Below are 18,369 nucleotides of genomic sequence, written 5' to 3'. Positions count from 1 at the left end.
TACAACCGCCGAACGGATCGGCTCTGAGCAGGGCTCTTCGGTGGACTGTCGCCGCGACGAAGTCGACTCCGAATCCTCCTCCCCATTAAAAACAGCTCTGATTTGTGACCTTCCTCCTGCACTCTCTCCTTCTGTCAGATTCAACTGTGGTGGGATTTCGAGCCCTCGTAAGCGCCATATCGCGACTGAAGACGCGGCGAAAGATGGTTCTAGGCGATCTGTTTTGAAACCCACTCCTCCTTGTGGCCGAGACTTGCCGGACCGTCTCGTCGTCCTCGGCGACACAGAATTGCCGGATGCGCTGAAGCGCCGAGATATAGAGGTATTAGACTACCCGCGAAGCGATAATTGGCATCTCCCGTCTATAAAAAAATACAAAGAGGCCCAGTGGTCTACCCTAGAGCAGCTTCGACTCGACAAACAAAGCAAGAGACAAATCACGAGACACTGCTCGCCGACGCCTTCCAAGGACAGTTCGTCGATGAACGGTCTCGGCTCGTCAACAATACATGAAAATAACCTCGAAATTACGAAGGACAATTCGGATCAATCCGCTTCTGATGACTTGTCTTTTTTACCTCTGGAGCGCCAAGGTTTGAATTGTCATTCCTATTTCGAAAAACCAAACGTTCCCGGCATTTCTCCCCCACTTGGTAACTGCGACGCTGCCAAAGAAAATTCCAAAAAATATTCTTGTGTGGGAGCAAATCCAGTTGAGCCCCCGGATTTACCCAGCTTTCGGTCGGATTTCATCGTAGACGACGGATTCGGCTATTCCGACGACCATTACAAATGGAGCGGATATACTGAGGCGCAACTACAAAAGATGAAACAACAAAACCCGCTGTCAACAAATTCTAGCATCAGGTCAACTGCGGACCGTCACGGCGACTTGTATACGTCTAAATTCGCTGACTCTGACTTTTCTGACACAGAACGCATCGAAGACACGGCCACACCTTGTCCCTCACCCGGCTATGCGCTCAATAGGCGCAGCGCCCGTCCCAATACACCTGCAGAAACTCTAATCGATCGTTGGAGCCAAACAGCGAAAACAAAAAGTTCAAAACCCTTCGCTTTCGAAACCATTAGGGCACGCGTGGTTGTTCACGACCAAAACATTATAGTTCCCTGTACACACGACGAAACCGTCCATGAACTCGCCAAGAAAATCGAAAACATTTACGAAGAGCTTACGAGCGTTCGTATCAGGGTCGAGAGACTGGAAAGTAAAGACGGATTTGTCCTACTCCCATCGTACAAAGTATCCGATACCATTAGGGACAACGATGATATCAGGGCCAAAATAAATCATCACCAACCGTTGGCTCCAGACGTTCTATATTGCGCCTGGTGCAAGGAAAACCACACCGACCCCTCACCTGTTGTATTAGAGCGACTGACCACTCTATCTGACCAACTCAACTTTCGCTATTGCAATTTGTGCTTCTTGGACCCCCTTTTGTCAATCATGCGACTGCACGCATTTCAATCAATCGACCTAGGCTTCAACGCACTAGATCATGACGCAATCCTTCCAGCTCTCAAGGCTTTATCAAGCCGCGTCCCCGACTCCCCCTCCAATCTGCTCTTTCTCTCCCTTTCTCACAACAAAATCGGCCACCTCGCCGTAGAAGCCAATTTTTTCTCATCCCTCTCCAAAATTTCCCAGCTCACCAAGCTCGACTTATCCTCTAACCCTCTAACCGATCGTTGTTCGGGCGCTCTCGCCATCTGCCTCAAAGAACTGTCCTGCTTAACTTTCCTGAACCTGAAGCACACTCTATTGACATTTCGAACGCTCAAACGCTGGAGAGATCGACAAGTACAGCTAGGCCGCTTGAAACACCTAATTCTTTCGTACAACACACTCACTCAAGACGGGCTCTTTGACCTCGTCGATCTCGTTCTCGACTCCGATCCACTTCAACTCGAAAAACTGGAGTTGGCGCACACCTGTTTGTTTGACAGTTTGAACGACTCGGAGGCCACCAACACCAAAAACAGCGCTCCGTCGTCACCGCGTTACTACAACGATTCCAACAGGTTCATTCATTATCTCCATCGCTTACACGAGAATTCCGCCATGCCACTAGAATATCTAGATATCTCAGGAAATCCCCTCAACAAGTCCCTAGCTACATCTGAAATTCTATACGCCATTGGAAAGCTATCTCATCGCCTGTACTACTTGAATCTGTCTGGCTGTTCCATTGGCGCCGACGACATCCAGAGCTTTTTTTCAGAGCTCCGCACCAACTCCGTACTTCAAATTCTCATTTTGAATTTAAATCCGCTCGGATCTACTGTCTGCACTCAAATCCCCTTAGCCCATAATCCTCGACTGAGCCATCTCGAGCTAAAATCCTGTGACTTGCGAAAAGACGGCGTACTCAAAGTCATTCAATCTACTACCAACAATTCGTCCTTGCAGCATCTGGATCTCTCAGATAATTGCGTGTTCGACACTCCCGCTACTCCAGACCGTATCGACAAGCTACTTGAAGAAGTTTTTCAGTGCGTAAAAACATCCAAACTGAAAAACCTTTTATTGTGCTGGAACGGCTTCGATTCTTGTCCATCTACCCACGACCAACTTGCTGCCGCACCACCGATCGATTCGCTCCTCAAAAACCATATCAGCAAACTCTACCCCACCAACTTGAAACTTTGATTCAGCTCTGGGTTTTTCGAAACCGACCTAGTCTGTTGAGAAAAACAGCATGATTTTGTATCATATATCTCTAAGCACCGCCTCTACCTGCGGAGAACTTCCACGGTTCCAACTCACCTTACCTTTCTTGTTTTTAAATAATTTGACAGATGTGACATCACGCGCGTCAACTAGCATCACTATGTCCATTTTCTAAATTGTATAAAAACTGCCTTCATAGGTCCATTCATCGAGCGTACGATATACGCACCTCACTTTATTATTTGAAAGTTCAACACCTTGCTGAATCACCGCACTCTAATACATTCATTCGACGTATTTTCTATGCAGCGTTTAACGATGTCGCACGCCATCCCGAATGCGCAACGAGTAGCGCTCCCAACGCCTTGGCTTGAGGTTGTGCTGTAGATGGACAACATTACTGGGAATAATTTCTTTGCGCGCCATCATCAGGTTGTGACGCGAGGAACTCGCTTTCAGAAACGCTTTATGGCCGTACTTACTTATAAGCCGCAACATCGACCAGAGACGCCAAAAACACACTGGTCCATGTACCAGACTCGAACTTCTGTTTATTGAAAGAATGTAAAATATTCTGTAACACTCTTAAATTCTCTAATTCTTCCATCTTTGGTTGTAATGAATTGAAATTATTTTTATGCTTGTGACACCTGTTTGGAATATGCGCTACTTGACATTTTAATAAGACTGTATTGACAACACTGCCATAAAAAATATGCTGTAGTAAGCTGCTACGCCAAAGCATATAGTCTCTGTGCTTAATGTACACATAGTAAATTGGCTGTGCTGACAATGCATATAGCGCACATGATGCAACGTAAATACGTCGCTTTCCCAAAATTTTTGTGCTATTGTTTGTATTTCTCTCCCCTTTTTGATCTTTATGCAATAGTGCATTTTGAGACTTTGACCTCGCTGAGAACGTAATCATCTTGCTTTTATTCAATCAAATATTCTGCAACTAGTTTAGGCTCAAACTTATACTCTAGGACGTCTCCTCTGTAAACCACATTAGCAGGCTTCATGCCGAACATGGTTGAACACGCATAGAAAGTAGCCTGGACCGGAAACATACTCTCAACATCTCGAGAACTGCAACGATCAAGCTCGAATTCTATTGTTCCTGTAGCATTTGAAGAGTCAATTACAGGTACTTTCCATGCCAATATCCTTTGGCCCTGGTTATACAAATACTTTCCATCTACACTTGTAATACGTGGTACGCTTTCAGTGGAAATGCGAATGCTTACAATAAGATCATGAATTTTTAAACTCACATCGCACAACTCGTATTCTAGATTGAAAAGCGTTTTAACATCAGGATTGCTTGTAGACCAACAATTAATTAATAGTGGCAAATGTTTCGTATCTTGACTTGTTGCATGCCAACGGAGTACCATGTTAGATGCATCAACTAAAAACTCCCGATTTGTATCTTTTAACACGATTGTATTTTGCTCTAAAAACCGCTGTTTATCGCAGTTAGGGTGAAGTTTATATTCAAACGGTATATTAGAGATTTTTTTGGGCTCAAACACAACAGATATCTGTGTATACTGGCTATTATGTATCAAAATGTCAAAGTTTCCGCGCACTTCCATATCTTTTAACTTTCCTTCTCTATCAAGTTTCGCGAAGAGATTCTCATTCATAGTAATGTAAAAGTTTTGATCTTCATCTTCAGAAGTTTTGTCGGACATACTTCCCTTAGTGACAAGTTGTTCCTGCTCATCGGCATTAGTAATGTCTTTCTGTCCATCCATAGTTAACAATTCCTGATGCACAATATCTTGATATTCATTCAGCTTCGCATTACTCAACTTCAATCCCTTTCGAACAGAAGAAGCGTTTGGATTTTTTTTAGTTGTTGGTAAAGCTTTACCAGGCGATAAGACCTTGCCAGACTGTTTTGGATTGTTGAACAATTCTTTAGGAGTAGTATCGATGCCATGAGATCGATCTTCATCTATTTTTTCGCCAAGACTACTTCCCCCATAAAAATTCTCACTATTTGAAGAAATACTATACACTGAGTGTTGCATCTGTGCCTTTTTTTTTCTCTCGATTTCTTTAACCCGTCTTCTGCCCTCTCTTGCAGCTTCTTGCTCCTGACTTCTTCGCACCATTTCTGCCATCTTTTCTTCCAGTGAGTCCATTTCTAGGAACTGCATGACTTGGGAACAAGTAATTCGCTCTTGGTGCCCCAAAGAAATCATCTCATCTAAGGCGAATATCAATTCAAATGCATTAAGCACGATTTGATCCTCGCAGATAGTACCACATTGTTGATAAATCTCCGATGAAATAAATAGAAGTGAGATCAGACCAAGAAAGTTTAGTGTATTCAAGATGGCATATAATTAAAAGCAAATCTACTTAATAATGTTGTCACGTGTCTACATACAATTGAGTTTATTAGCTGTAGCGTCTTGGTGTCTTCTATAATGTTGCTCGCTTTATTCGTAATGAGAACAACGTAAAAGTTCTCTTCTAGTATTTGATAGACATAACGAACTCCTGGGCCATCTACATATGTGTAATATTTACTGTTGTCTGCAATGAGTTTTGGGAAAGCTGATAATAGATTTTCGATTCCTGACCGTGTAATCTCAACAAATTGTCGCGACACAATTGCTAACGAAGAAGAAACATTAGTAATGCAGGTATTATAAAAAATCACTGTTATTGAATAGCAACCTTTTCCTAATTTAGTACAAATAGCAGCTGCAATGACAACCATGCTTACACCAACACAAATCAAGACAAGTTGATTCGTTATTGAATTTCAACGCTTTACACAAAAAAAAAATTCACACGTGTACAATACACGTATCAGCATATTTATTTGTACCCGAAGGTGTCTTATTCTTTTACAACTTCTAGAACAAATTTCATTTTGTGATAACTTGTTAGTTTAGTTTAATTTTGTGTGTTTATTAGCTGACTATAGCTCATAGTTTCCCCAATCTTAGTCATTCTTGAGAATTTTTTTTATTTTTCATGTGTAAATTTTTCATTATTTCTTTTTTCATTTACACTGTAACTTTTATATTAAACACTTTCATAGATGCAAATATTTGTTAAGACCCTCACGGGGAAAACTATCACCCTTGAAGTAGAAAGCGATAATACGATTCAACATGTGAAACAAAAACTTCAGGATAAGGAAGGTCCGTTGTTGTACATGTTTTTATTTATTATTTTTTTTGACGTTTATGACTTACTTTTTTTTAATAGGTATACCACCAGATCAACAACGACTAATATTTGCTGGTAAACAACTTGAAGATGGTCGCACACTATCTGACTACAACATCCAGAAAGAGTCTACATTACATCTGGTACTTCGACTTCGAGGTGGGATGCAAATATTTGTGAAAACATTAACGGGCAAAACTATAACACTTGAAGTCGAGTCTGGTGACACTATTGATCAAGTGAAACAAAAAATACAAGATAAAGAGGGTATACCACCAGATCAGCAACGACTGATATTTGCTGGTAAACAACTTGAAGATGGTCGCACACTATCTGACTACAACATCCAGAAAGAGTCTACATTACATCTAGTACTTCGACTTCGAGGTGGGATGCAAATATTTGTGAAAACATTAACAGGTAAAACTATAACACTTGAAGTCGAGTCTGGTGACACTATTGATCAAGTGAAACAAAAAATACAAGACAAAGAGGGTATACCACCAGATCAGCAACGACTAATATTTGCTGGTAAACAACTTGAAGATGGTCGTACACTATCTGACTATAACATCCAGAAAGAGTCTACGTTACATCTAGTACTTCGACTTCGAGGTGGGATGCAAATATTTGTGAAAACATTAACGGGCAAAACTATAACACTTGAAGTCGAGTCTGGTGACACTATTGATCAAGTGAAACAAAAAATACAAGACAAAGAGGGTATACCACCAGATCAGCAACGACTAATATTTGCTGGTAAACAACTTGAAGATGGTCGTACACTATCTGACTACAACATCCAGAAAGAGTCTACGTTACATCTAGTACTTCGACTTCGAGGTGGGATGCAAATATTTGTGAAAACATTAACAGGTAAAACTATAACACTTGAAGTCGAGTCTGGCGATACTATTGATCAAGTGAAACAAAAAATACAAGATAAAGAAGGTATACCACCAGATCAGCAACGACTAATATTTGCTGGTAAACAACTTGAAGATGGTCGTACACTATCTGACTACAACATCCAGAAAGAGTCTACGTTACATCTAGTACTTCGACTTCGAGGTGGGATGCAAATATTTGTGAAAACATTAACAGGTAAAACTATAACACTTGAAGTCGAGTCTGGTGACACTATTGATCAAGTGAAACAAAAAATACAAGATAAAGAGGGTATACCACCAGATCAACAACGACTGATATTTGCTGGTAAACAACTTGAAGATGGTCGTACACTATCTGACTACAACATCCAGAAAGAGTCTACATTACATCTAGTACTTCGACTTCGAGGTGGGATGCAAATATTTGTGAAAACATTAACAGGTAAAACTATAACACTTGAAGTCGAGTCTGGTGACACTATTGATCAAGTGAAACAAAAAATACAAGATAAAGAGGGTATACCACCAGATCAGCAACGACTAATATTTGCTGGTAAACAACTTGAAGATGGTCGCACACTATCTGACTACAACATCCAGAAAGAGTCTACGTTACATCTAGTACTTCGACTTCGAGGTGGGATGCAAATATTTGTGAAAACATTAACGGGCAAAACTATAACACTTGAAGTCGAGTCTGGTGACACTATTGATCAAGTGAAACAAAAAATACAAGATAAAGAGGGTATACCACCAGATCAACAACGACTAATATTTGCTGGTAAACAACTTGAAGATGGTCGTACACTATCTGACTACAACATCCAGAAAGAGTCTACATTACATCTAGTACTTCGACTTCGAGGTGGGATGCAAATATTTGTGAAAACATTAACAGGTAAAACTATAACACTTGAAGTCGAGTCTGGTGACACTATTGATCAAGTGAAACAAAAAATACAAGATAAAGAGGGTATACCACCAGATCAACAACGACTAATATTTGCTGGTAAACAACTTGAAGATGGTCGCACACTATCTGACTACAACATCCAGAAAGAGTCTACATTACATCTGGTACTTCGACTTCGAGGTGGGATGCAAATATTTGTGAAAACATTAACAGGTAAAACTATAACACTTGAAGTCGAGTCTGGTGACACTATTGATCAAGTGAAGCAAAAAATACAAGACAAAGAGGGTATACCACCAGATCAGCAACGACTAATATTTGCTGGTAAACAACTTGAAGATGGTCGTACACTATCTGACTACAACATCCAGAAAGAGTCTACATTACATCTAGTACTTCGACTTCGAGGTGGGATGCAAATATTTGTGAAAACATTAACAGGTAAAACTATAACACTTGAAGTCGAGTCTGGTGACACTATTGATCAAGTGAAACAAAAAATACAAGATAAAGAGGGTATACCACCAGATCAACAACGACTAATATTTGCTGGTAAACAACTTGAAGATGGTCGCACACTATCTGACTACAACATCCAGAAAGAGTCTACATTACATCTAGTACTTCGACTTCGAGGTGGGATGCAAATATTTGTGAAAACATTAACAGGTAAAACTATAACACTTGAAGTCGAGTCTGGCGATACTATTGATCAAGTGAAACAAAAAATACAAGATAAAGAGGGTATACCACCAGATCAGCAACGACTAATATTTGCTGGTAAACAACTTGAAGATGGTCGCACACTATCTGACTACAACATCCAGAAAGAGTCTACATTACATCTAGTACTTCGACTTCGAGGTGGGATGCAAATATTTGTGAAAACATTAACGGGCAAAACTATAACACTTGAAGTCGAGTCTGGTGACACTATTGATCAAGTGAAACAAAAAATACAAGATAAAGAGGGTATACCACCAGATCAACAACGACTGATATTTGCTGGTAAACAACTTGAAGATGGTCGTACACTATCTGACTACAACATCCAGAAAGAGTCTACATTACATCTAGTACTTCGACTTCGAGGTGGGATGCAAATATTTGTGAAAACATTAACGGGCAAAACTATAACACTTGAAGTCGAGTCTGGTGACACTATTGATCAAGTGAAACAAAAAATACAAGACAAAGAGGGTATACCACCAGATCAACAACGACTAATATTTGCTGGTAAACAACTTGAAGATGGTCGTACACTATCTGACTACAACATCCAGAAAGAGTCTACATTACATCTAGTACTTCGACTTCGAGGTGGGATGCAAATATTTGTGAAAACATTAACAGGTAAAACTATAACACTTGAAGTCGAGTCTGGCGATACTATTGATCAAGTGAAACAAAAAATACAAGATAAAGAAGGTATACCACCAGATCAGCAACGACTAATATTTGCTGGTAAACAACTTGAAGATGGTCGTACACTATCTGACTACAACATCCAGAAAGAGTCTACATTACATCTAGTACTTCGACTTCGAGGAGGCTTTTGAGTTTTGTCAAACTGATTAAAAGTTTAATGAATTTTTATATCGATTGTGGGATTTTATTTAATACATATTCTGGAACAAGCTCTTCTAACCAGTTTCTCTGAATAGTCAATACGTCTCTTACATAGAAGTTACTGGTGTAAACCAATTCATTATATAATATGCATTCCGGTCTAGTGTTGGCCATTGTGCTAGAAGGGTGTATCAGGACACGTTTTTGTTCTTTGATAGTTTCATATGTTCCATTCTCTCTTTTTATAGCAATATTCTCGAAAAATCCCAATATAAAACATTTACATATTCTTTCAATTAGGTTTTCCTGCTCTTTGTTCGGATGCATAAACTGAATGTCAGTGGCACTTTCTTGTCCCAGGTGCCAGTTTCTGTCTTTCCAATACTGGACTAGTTGCTTTTTGATGCTGATTGATTTTTCCATTGCCCTCCAGTTTATCAGATACTTCTTTGACCATTTCTTTCTGTTGCTTGAATCTTCTTGAAGATATGCATAGTAGAGATTGAGGAGTGAGATGTGATCACCGATTTCTGAAGCGAAAACTTTTTTAGCATTATCTGTAGTTTGTGCTTGTAATTCAAAATTGGATACTGAATCTTCTATTGGCTGTAGTGTATCTTTAGACGGAATGAGGAAAATGTTGTCAACATTCAGCATAGCGATGATGTTCATAATTTGTTGAGTACATTCGAACTTCTGGCTGCAGATTAGAACTTTGGAGTATCTTGGTTCAACTGGGAAGATAGACATTTTTTTCCCAAGTTCTGTTATTTTTCGCTCTCTGCTTATGGCACCATGTTGTATTAATGCCATTAGCGCATGAGATAACGAGGCTTTGCTCGGTGGTTCAATAAATGGGAAGCTAAGGGGATCTGAAATACCTATAGTAAAAAGCTGCAAAAGTAGGTAGGTAAGGTCGACGCGCTTGATCTCTGGAACTTGTGAGTCACGCATTTTTTCTAAGAAAAAAGCTTCGGTAAATAGTCTATAGGCCTTTCCAGGCTGTGTTCTACCTGCCCTTCCAGCTCTTTGCCATGCCTGTGCCTTTGACTCTACAACAACAGTGAGTATATCGATCTGAGAGCCTCCAAGTTTAGTTTCACTATCTTTTTCTAACTCAGATCTCGTAATTCTTTGCCTCTGTTTTACCAATCCTGAATCAACGATAAATTTAACTCCTGGAACTGTCAATGATGTTTCAGCTACATTTGTTGCTAGAATGACCTTTCTGCAATTTTGCGGTGCTGGGTCAAATGCCTTTTTTTGCTGTTCATTAGATTGTGCAGAGTAGAGAGTACGCACTATTAGTTTTGCCGCCGAAGGGGGTACGAGTTTGGCTTTTTGTTCCAGAATTCTTGCGGCGCTTTCAATCTCTTCTCGCCCCGTTAGAAATGCTAAAATGTCTCCAACTGCCTCTTCCTCCAAATGGATTTGAAGAACTGTTATGATTAATGCCTCAATCCAATTGCTTTCTGGTTTTTCTAAATAGAATACCTGAACTGGATACTGTCTACCTTTCACATACAGGACCTTGGCTTCGAAATATTTCTCAAACAGCTGAGCCTCTAAAGTCGCCGACATGACAATTACTTTGAGATTTGAATTTTTTTTTTGAATTTCTCTCACTAATGCACACAGTATGTCGGTATAAATGCTTCTCTCGTGCGCCTCGTCGAGAATTACGAACCCATATTTTGCAAATTTTTTATTGATCATGCATTCGCGTACAGCCATACCATCGGTGAGGAACCTAATGTGTGTTTGTGCGGTTGTTTTATTTTCAAAACGTACGTTGTACCCGACCAAACTTCCCAACTCTACGCCCATTTCCTCAGCTACACGCGCAGCTGTAGTTTTTGTAGCCAACCGTCTAGGCTGAGTAATAACAATGTCTCCTCTAGAGTGTCCATACCGCTCATATATATATTGTACCAGCTGTGTCGTTTTTCCACTTCCAGTTTCTCCAATAACAATCACCGACTGATTTACGTCAATCTCGTTTAATATCCTTTCGCGCTCTATTATGGTGGCAGTTGCACAATGTGTCCGCACAGTAAGGCCGATGAATTAGAAAAAAATGGGCTTATCAGTTTCAAAGTGACTGCAGCGAAAAGAAGGGAAGACAGAAATTGATTTCTTTTCATACCGGCATAGATTGGCAAGTCCTTTCTGAATGATTTAATTTGCTGTTTTGCGTTTAGCTTTCGTTTGTGGGGTGGCGGAGAAAAAAAATCGCGCTCACCTGCATTCTTTGAAAAACGTGTGCTTGCAGCCAGCTCGCTATTGACTTTCTCGACTACCTGATCTGATGTTCCATCGTTGCAACAAACTTGACCTTTTTCATACCCCTCTAATGATGCGCTCTCGTTTTCAACACCACTGATGCTTGTTGCTTGCCCACTTTGTATACACGTCTCAGAAAAGTTCGTATCAATAATACGGGGGTTGCGTTTGCGTCCCATATGGTAGTATGATTTTTTTAATAAAAGCAAACTTTATAGAGCAGTTGTGTTTATTTCGGCACTTTTGCTCTTTCTCCCTCTTGTTTACATTCATATTGAAATAGCGGTTCTATGCGAACATTTCTAGAAAACGTTAGTGAGCGCCTCTCGCCTCCATGTATGTTTGTGCTTAGAAACACATGCATCATTATGTGACATTCTGTTTTTTTCTGTTCATACTGGAGATAAAATCTCCTTGGTATTCTTCGATCCCGTTTTTTGTAATTGAAAATATCAACTCCTCTTGCCCTTTACATATCAGGCAAAATACGCCTTCTTCTTTTTTCCGTGTACAGCTTTCTTAGCTAAAACCGACCGGTCTTCTCCTTCTATTATACTACTGGTTTTAACGGCCAGTCCCTCTTAGAAAGGCTTTATCTGTGCGCTCCGCTGAAAAATTGCAGATGACCTATTGTAGAAAGCGCGAAGTAGGAGACTATTTTGAGAATCTTTTTTCAAAGATATTTACACTATTTTATACAGTTTTGAGATTTTATTGCTTAGCTGTGTCCCTGAGTTAATATTTGATCATGTCAGATACGGTAAGCCGCAGGTATTTTTTTGTCTTTACCTTGCCTTGCTCTTTTGTCATTCTTTGACGGCTTTTGGCGAGTTCTAACGATTGATGGGTGACAACTACCTTCTTTATTGCAGAGATCTCTCAGCAAGTCTCAGCAACGTGAACTTGCTAATTTTGTCAGTATCACGCAAGCTCCGTAAGTGTTGTTGTACATCTCTAACTTCAACCTCGAATGCAAGAAAATTCTAACATGTCTTTCTGATACATGCTTGCAGTGTAAATGTGGCAATCCCAATTCTTAAAAAGCATCGGTGGAACATTGAATTATCTGTGAACAGCTTTTTCAACAGCTATTCCAAAGACTCTAAGGCTGAAATTGCGGCCATTAACGAAACTTTCGAAAAATACCAAGGTTCGCTTGTTAGCTCATGATATCAGTGCTGCTACCCTACCTTATAGCCTCTAAAATGCCATCATTGTTACTTACCATTGTCTGATTAACGAGCAAAGAGGATGGGCGCATTCGAGAAAAAGGCATGCTACAAATTTTCAACGAGCTTGAAATTTCGACTGAAGGAATTATGTCCTTAGTCATTGCTTGGAAAATGAATGCTACTGAAATTGGAGAGTTTTCAAAGGATGAGTTTTTGAGGGGAATGCGACAGGTCAAGTGCGTTTTTTTTTTCACTCCGATGAAATTTTTCTTAGTTCGTCCTAACACCTTTTGATATTGAGAGCGTGCACCATACAGGAACTCAAAAAAAAAATTCCATCCTTTCAAGAAGAATTGGAATCCAAAGCCAAATTTAAAGAATTTTACCAATTTTGTTTCAACTACGGGAAGGGGACAGAGAGAACGCTAAATCTAGATTACGCCATTCTGTTATGGGAAATGATCCTTGCAGACCGTTTTCCTCTTTTGCAGGAGTGGATTACTTTTTTAAGAACAAAACACAAAAAAGCGATTTCTCGTGATAGTTGGAATTTATTATTGGAATTTATCGACCAAGCTTCGTCGGACCTATCTAACTATAATTCTGAGGGTGCCTGGCCCATGATACTGGATAATTTTGTAGAATATCTAAAGTCAGGAGAACATTGATAGAAAAATTCTCAGATGGAATGCACGATGTATATGATGTATATCAAACAGAGAGCAGATGTGACGTCTAGGTAGATTTGGAAAGGAGAAGTCGAGCGTGCACTGAAATACTTCAGAATATAAAAATATTATTGATTGGCAATTGTGTTGCGCATAGAGGTTGCGGTTTTTTTTTTGTATAGAAACGAATTTATGTTAGGCAGAAAAAAAGATGATGGAGAGCATCTCTATTGATCATTGACCACCTGGGCATTTTTCATTTTTTTAATTTTATCTGCGACTTTCAGCCCATCTACGGCCATTCTGATATCATGAACTCTGACGATGTCCGCCGCTCCTTTGATGACTCCCTGAACTATTGCCGCCAGAGTCCCGTAGTTGCGTTTCATTGGGTCTGGCTGGTTGATGATTTCTCCAATGAACGACTTATTTGACGGTCCTATTAGGACGGGAAAGTTTCCCAGTTGTTTTTTGATATGTTTCAAATTCAATAAAATTTCTAGGTTTTGAGATCCTGTTTTGGCGAACCCCAACCCTGGATCGATTATGATATGCCAAGGCAGAATTCCTGCCGACAGAGCTCTATTAACGGCTACGCTCAATTCCGAACAAACGGTTTCTAAGACCTTTCCAACTTGATAATCTGCTAATTTCGTCATTGTTTGCGGGTTTCCACGAGAGTGCATGATGACCCACGATAAGCCGTGTTTCGCAATCAGAGCAGCCATAGCGTCGAATTCATCTGGCGAGTCTTGAGACTTAGAAGTCGCCAGAACATCGTTGACGATATCGACGTAGGGTAGCGCGTTTGACACAACGGTGTGTTTGTATGTATCCAAAGATATGTATGGAGGAAATGATCTGAGAGTACTTTTTCGGACGACTTCTAATGCTTGAGAGACTCTTGAGGATTCCTCGGTATCTGAAACAGGATGCGCATTTGGTCGTGTGCTTTCTCCGCCTATATCAATAATGATATCTTTGCAATCCTTGCACATATTTTTGACATTTTCACCAATTTGATCTATATTATACAATCCTCCATCGCAAAAGGAGTCGGGGGTAGCGTTGACTATGCCCATCACCAAGGAAGGAGAGGTCGGACCGAACTTAATTACTTTTTCGACTTTTGCTCGTCTTACTGGGATCACTTGAACATGGTCGCCTTTGCATTTAAGGTCATTCCAAAGATCGCGAATTTTTTTTTTGAGAATTGGATGCCTGAAATCTGGTGCAATATCCATCATGGGTCTCAAGACAAAGTTGCGCTCATGGCACATCGGATGCGGGACGGTCAAAACTGCAGTTTGAATTTGTGAATCTCCATAGAACAAAAGATCGATATCGATTTCTCTTGGTCCATTTTTTCTACTCGGCATTCTGCCGACGACCTTCTCGATGTATTTGACCGTTTCGATCAAGTCTACAGGAGACATGCTTGTATAAATACTCAGTGCCGTATTCAGAAAAAAGGGCTGGTTCGTATCGTATGCAGGCGGAAATTCGTACAAAAAGGCAATTCGGTTCACTTTTCCAACAAGAGCCCTCAGCATTTCAATGGCCTTTTCAATGTACCATGCCCGCCTCCCGATGTTGGAGCCGAGAGCCAAATAACACAGTACATCAGAAGATTTAGTCGAGGAGGGTGAATCGGATGGTAACAGACATTCTTCATTAGTCTCATTGACTTCATTATCATAATATTGGTCAGACCTTTCAAATGTGTCTTCTTTGAGTATTTCCTCTTTTTCCCTCACCACCTCAATTCCGATTGATTTGGCGTTTGTAACTGCGCCCCTCTTGTTCAGCTTGACGACAACTTTTTCTACAAATTTCAATGAGAGCGCCCATTGTGCCAGTTTCGTCCCCAAAGCCTCTAATGTAAACGACTTTGTTTCGGTTGCAATGGTTTTTATCTCATCGCAAATCCACCTTAAATCGACTTTTATTTAGCAAAAAAAAATCGGATAAAACAGGACAAAGCACCTTCACCCTACGTACGTATAGTCTAGCGTGTCCTCTATATCATCGCTTTCTTCCACCTTACTAAAACAGGTGTGCAGAGTCATGCTTATCACTAGAGTTTGGTTCTGAACTCGCTCGTATTCATATACTCCAATAATAGCTTTAAAGAAAACATTACTACCTCAGCCATGAGCAATCTAATATTAAGACGCTTATTTGCATGCGTTGATGATATCTAACTTTTTCATTTCTTTGATCTCAACATGATACGGTAAAGTGACTACTTGTCTAAAAATCGTACTTTCTACTTCAAACTCCTCGATCAAAATTTTGTCTGCTATTCTGTGCATATTGTCAACTACGAATATCAATGATGAAATACAACGACCATTCCGCAGATTTATGCACTGTGAAAAAATTAATCACTCATAAAAAACGAACATTTTGCCTCAATGTAAATTTTACCGAATGCTGTATGGCCTGCTGCCTCGGACTACCTGGATTCATTTGGGACGAAATAATATAGCTCTACACTGGCATTTCCCCCTAATAGCGACCCCTGCTTTGCAAAAAGAAAAAGCAATGCTTTAGATTGTGAGGACGGTTGCATGTCCACTTCCTTTTACCGACATCGTCTATAGCAGGCAAAGGGTGATAATTTGGTGACTTTTTTCGGTGTTATTTTGAAAGCTGTTTTCGAATTATTTACCCGCCAAACTTTGCGTTAAAATTAAGACTTGCATCGTTTTTAACAAATCAATCTAAATACAATAATGTATCAGGGACACTTTACACCTCCGTATTCGAATGACTATCCTTCAAAAAAAACTCTGACCGCCGAAAAAACTTCTAAGCCGCAGCACCGCAAACGTGGAAGGCCCAGAAAATATTTAGTATCACCGGACGATGGCATGCATTTTTACATTCTTCTCTATCCCCAAGCTCGTTTGGTATACAGCTTTTTTTTATGACGGCTAACTCTCGCGTACATATTTTTTGACATTGCAGACTTTTCCGTAAGCTCATCAACTTGGAACTCGAACCATGTCAAGTCCCGAGATGTTCCTGCTCCGCGCGGCGTGAACAGCGTCACCCCACAGGTCAAAAAAGCGAAGAGAAAAGCAGTCACGAATGCAAAAAATGAAGGTGCAGAGCCTGCTTTACCAACCTCAAGGGAGGTCACTCCAACTGATTTCGAAATTTTAGAATGTCTGCTTGTAGTAAGGAACCACATCGGCCATTCACATCTAATGGGGTTTATCCAAGATTATTTTAGAGAATTCCCTGGTTTCTTGAAATACAGAGAACAGTTTATCAATGAATCGTTTCGAATTTTATCTGTATAACGTTTTCTTAATAAAAATTTGGTGGAAGTGCGCCTTTTGCGTTGAGCAGGAGTCCTTAAAGAAGAATCAATCAATGGACCTTTCTTCTCGCTAGGCTGCTATCGATAACTTTCTTGACTTCTTCTTGGTAAGAACTGTAAAGTACTTCCACGAGCTTTCTTTTGATCAGGAGCAAGCCAATCAAAAGCATCATGACAAAAGCATCCATTAGAATATGTTGCTTCACACCAAAATTTCTTTGAAATGGGTAAGGCTAATCAATTACACAGAGGTGCGAACATTGTTTGGTTAGTTTTTGCTTTCTGTGAGGCTGAGTTTTAAGTTTGTTTGATTTTCATACCCATGTATCCTTCGTAGAGGCGTAGAATGTCCATGCGATGTAGGCCACCCCTATACTCAGAACGGTAGATAGCTCTCCTATAAACGGTCGATTTCTTTTCGGTTGAACGAGCATTTCTATCCACATCAGAAACGCCGGACACACATGCTGCACGATATTTGCGGCCATGGGATAGTGTATAACCCGCGATTCTGGAATAAGCAGCTCGCGTCTTATAGACACAATCCCCCAGAACAAGACGGTGGTCAAGAGCCCATAACAGTAGGACACTGTGAAGATGGTCATTTGACTATTGCTGCTATATATTTCTACAAGACAAATATATTATTAGACTCGTTATATGATTCATTGAAGCTACATTGTCTTGATGAAGTGAGAATGTACCTTTAGGTGTATAGTCTCTGAACAATTTTATTCGTTTAACCAGCGTGGCAAAATCGTATATGATAGCTACCAAAAAGTAAATGATTTGAATGATATGTCCCCATGTTGTCAGCATGATACTATATCCTCCACTAATTTAATGCAATTAGTTCAAAGCCAGAATTGGTGGTTTTCTATGTAAAGAAATGAATTGTCTTTAGCTGCATGTCGTAACGCTCTTGGTTTCAGCAGTCTAGAAACTAACGTACAACATCGGAATTTGTAGGTTGGTCACTAGCCATTGAAGTGTATAAGCATACACACAAAAAACAGCAGAGTGATATGCCAATACAAGGAATGTATTGAATATTTTGAATAGGTTCAATAGACTCATAGATGTAGCTGAAATAGCTTCTAGAGAAAACTTCAGCTATTTTTTTAGTGCGTTTCTCCTCAGAAGATGACAAAAAGGTTAAACAGAAACTCTGAACTTTGTGCCGTGAAAAAATAGAATAAAAATCTGCAATTGATCTTCGTATTCTAAAGAAAACCAGACAAATCGACGTTATGTTTGCCTTGATGTCGAAAAAACAGAGAGGCGCAATTTATGGATACCAAAATATTCATTTCGGGACTCAAATGTACCTCAGATGACCAATATCGCCTGCATTTCCTTAGGCTATATGCATACGTTTGTAAAAATGCACATGGGGAAAGAGATTCATTACGAATAATTCAGTATTATCAGGAATCAACAACTTTTCCAAAACCTTGATGGTTCTCACATGATACGGGCAAACTTTTATTACTCACAGCACTATGAAAAGTTTTATACAGGGAAGATTGGCCGACTCTAGTGACTGTTGAATCCAAATGAATTTTATCATTTGATGTACTAAAACATCGATGTAAAAATGAATGATCCTTTAGCCATTAGGTCTGCAAAACTCGACAAAATATTCTGATT

General features: G+C 40.0%; 5 protein-coding genes and 1 long non-coding RNA gene across 8 annotated transcripts; 2 read left to right on the top strand and 4 right to left on the bottom strand.

Annotated features, from left to right (window-relative positions):
• Nucleotides 1-3,611: 3,611 nt before the first annotated feature.
• Nucleotides 3,612-5,469, bottom strand: LOC126315383 (coatomer subunit delta-like). The gene is made up of 3 exons (XM_049992639.1): nt 5,393-5,469; nt 5,100-5,329; nt 3,612-4,989 (listed from the first exon to the last, which is right to left on the bottom strand). The coding sequence occupies exons 1-3, from the start codon at nt 5,433-5,435 to the stop codon at nt 3,634-3,636; spliced, it is 1,629 nt and encodes a 542-aa protein (XP_049848596.1). The 5' UTR covers nt 5,436-5,469; the 3' UTR covers nt 3,612-3,633.
• Nucleotides 5,470-5,705: 236 nt separating this feature from the next.
• LOC126315308 (uncharacterized) lies at nt 5,706-9,298 on the top strand. 2 transcript variants are annotated; one of them, XM_049992547.1, is made up of 4 exons: nt 5,732-5,865; nt 5,933-6,508; nt 7,193-7,420; nt 7,877-9,298. In XM_049992547.1, the coding sequence occupies exons 1-4, from the start codon at nt 5,763-5,765 to the stop codon at nt 9,253-9,255; spliced, it is 2,286 nt and encodes a 761-aa protein (XP_049848504.1). In that variant the 5' UTR covers nt 5,732-5,762; the 3' UTR covers nt 9,256-9,298. The 2 variants fall into 2 exon arrangements, with proteins under 2 accessions (XP_049848505.1, XP_049848504.1); XM_049992548.1 differs by having other exon boundaries at nt 5,706-5,865; nt 5,933-7,756; nt 9,125-9,298.
• On the bottom strand, nt 9,290-12,158 carry LOC126315306 (putative pre-mRNA-splicing factor ATP-dependent RNA helicase PRP1). The gene is made up of 2 exons (XM_049992546.1): nt 11,412-12,158; nt 9,290-11,283 (listed from the first exon to the last, which is right to left on the bottom strand). Exons 1-2 carry the CDS (start codon nt 11,725-11,727, stop codon nt 9,290-9,292), a joined length of 2,310 nt encoding a protein of 769 aa, XP_049848503.1. The 5' UTR covers nt 11,728-12,158.
• Nucleotides 12,159-12,278: 120 nt separating this feature from the next.
• LOC126315310 (DCN1-like protein 2) lies at nt 12,279-13,546 on the top strand. Its single transcript, XM_049992551.1, has 5 exons — nt 12,279-12,308; nt 12,421-12,482; nt 12,562-12,698; nt 12,797-12,956; nt 13,022-13,546. The coding sequence occupies exons 1-5, from the start codon at nt 12,297-12,299 to the stop codon at nt 13,386-13,388; spliced, it is 738 nt and encodes a 245-aa protein (XP_049848508.1). The 5' UTR covers nt 12,279-12,296; the 3' UTR covers nt 13,389-13,546.
• Nucleotides 13,252-15,788, bottom strand: LOC126315309 (folic acid synthesis protein FOL1-like). Of its 2 annotated transcripts, XM_049992550.1 has the most exons (4): nt 15,655-15,788; nt 15,390-15,513; nt 14,898-15,320; nt 13,599-14,811 (listed from the first exon to the last, which is right to left on the bottom strand). In XM_049992550.1, the coding sequence occupies exons 1-4, from the start codon at nt 15,701-15,703 to the stop codon at nt 14,757-14,759; spliced, it is 651 nt and encodes a 216-aa protein (XP_049848507.1). In that variant the 5' UTR covers nt 15,704-15,788; the 3' UTR covers nt 13,599-14,756. The 2 variants fall into 2 exon arrangements, with proteins under 2 accessions (XP_049848506.1, XP_049848507.1); XM_049992549.1 differs by having other exon boundaries at nt 13,252-15,320.
• Nucleotides 15,789-16,112: 324 nt separating this feature from the next.
• Nucleotides 16,113-17,880, bottom strand: LOC126315334 (uncharacterized). Its single transcript, XR_007555941.1, has 4 exons — nt 17,672-17,880; nt 17,424-17,554; nt 17,040-17,347; nt 16,113-16,952 (listed from the first exon to the last, which is right to left on the bottom strand). It is a non-coding gene; the product is annotated as an uncharacterized LOC126315334 (long non-coding RNA).
• Nucleotides 17,881-18,369: the final 489 nt, after the last annotated feature.

Source organism: Schistocerca gregaria, unplaced genomic scaffold (assembly GCF_023897955.1).
Source record: "Schistocerca gregaria isolate iqSchGreg1 unplaced genomic scaffold, iqSchGreg1.2 ptg000569l, whole genome shotgun sequence".
Taxonomy (NCBI): domain Eukaryota; kingdom Metazoa; phylum Arthropoda; class Insecta; order Orthoptera; family Acrididae; genus Schistocerca; species Schistocerca gregaria.
The sequence above is the reverse complement of the archived record's forward strand: the minus strand, read 5'-3'. Positions and strand labels throughout refer to the sequence as shown.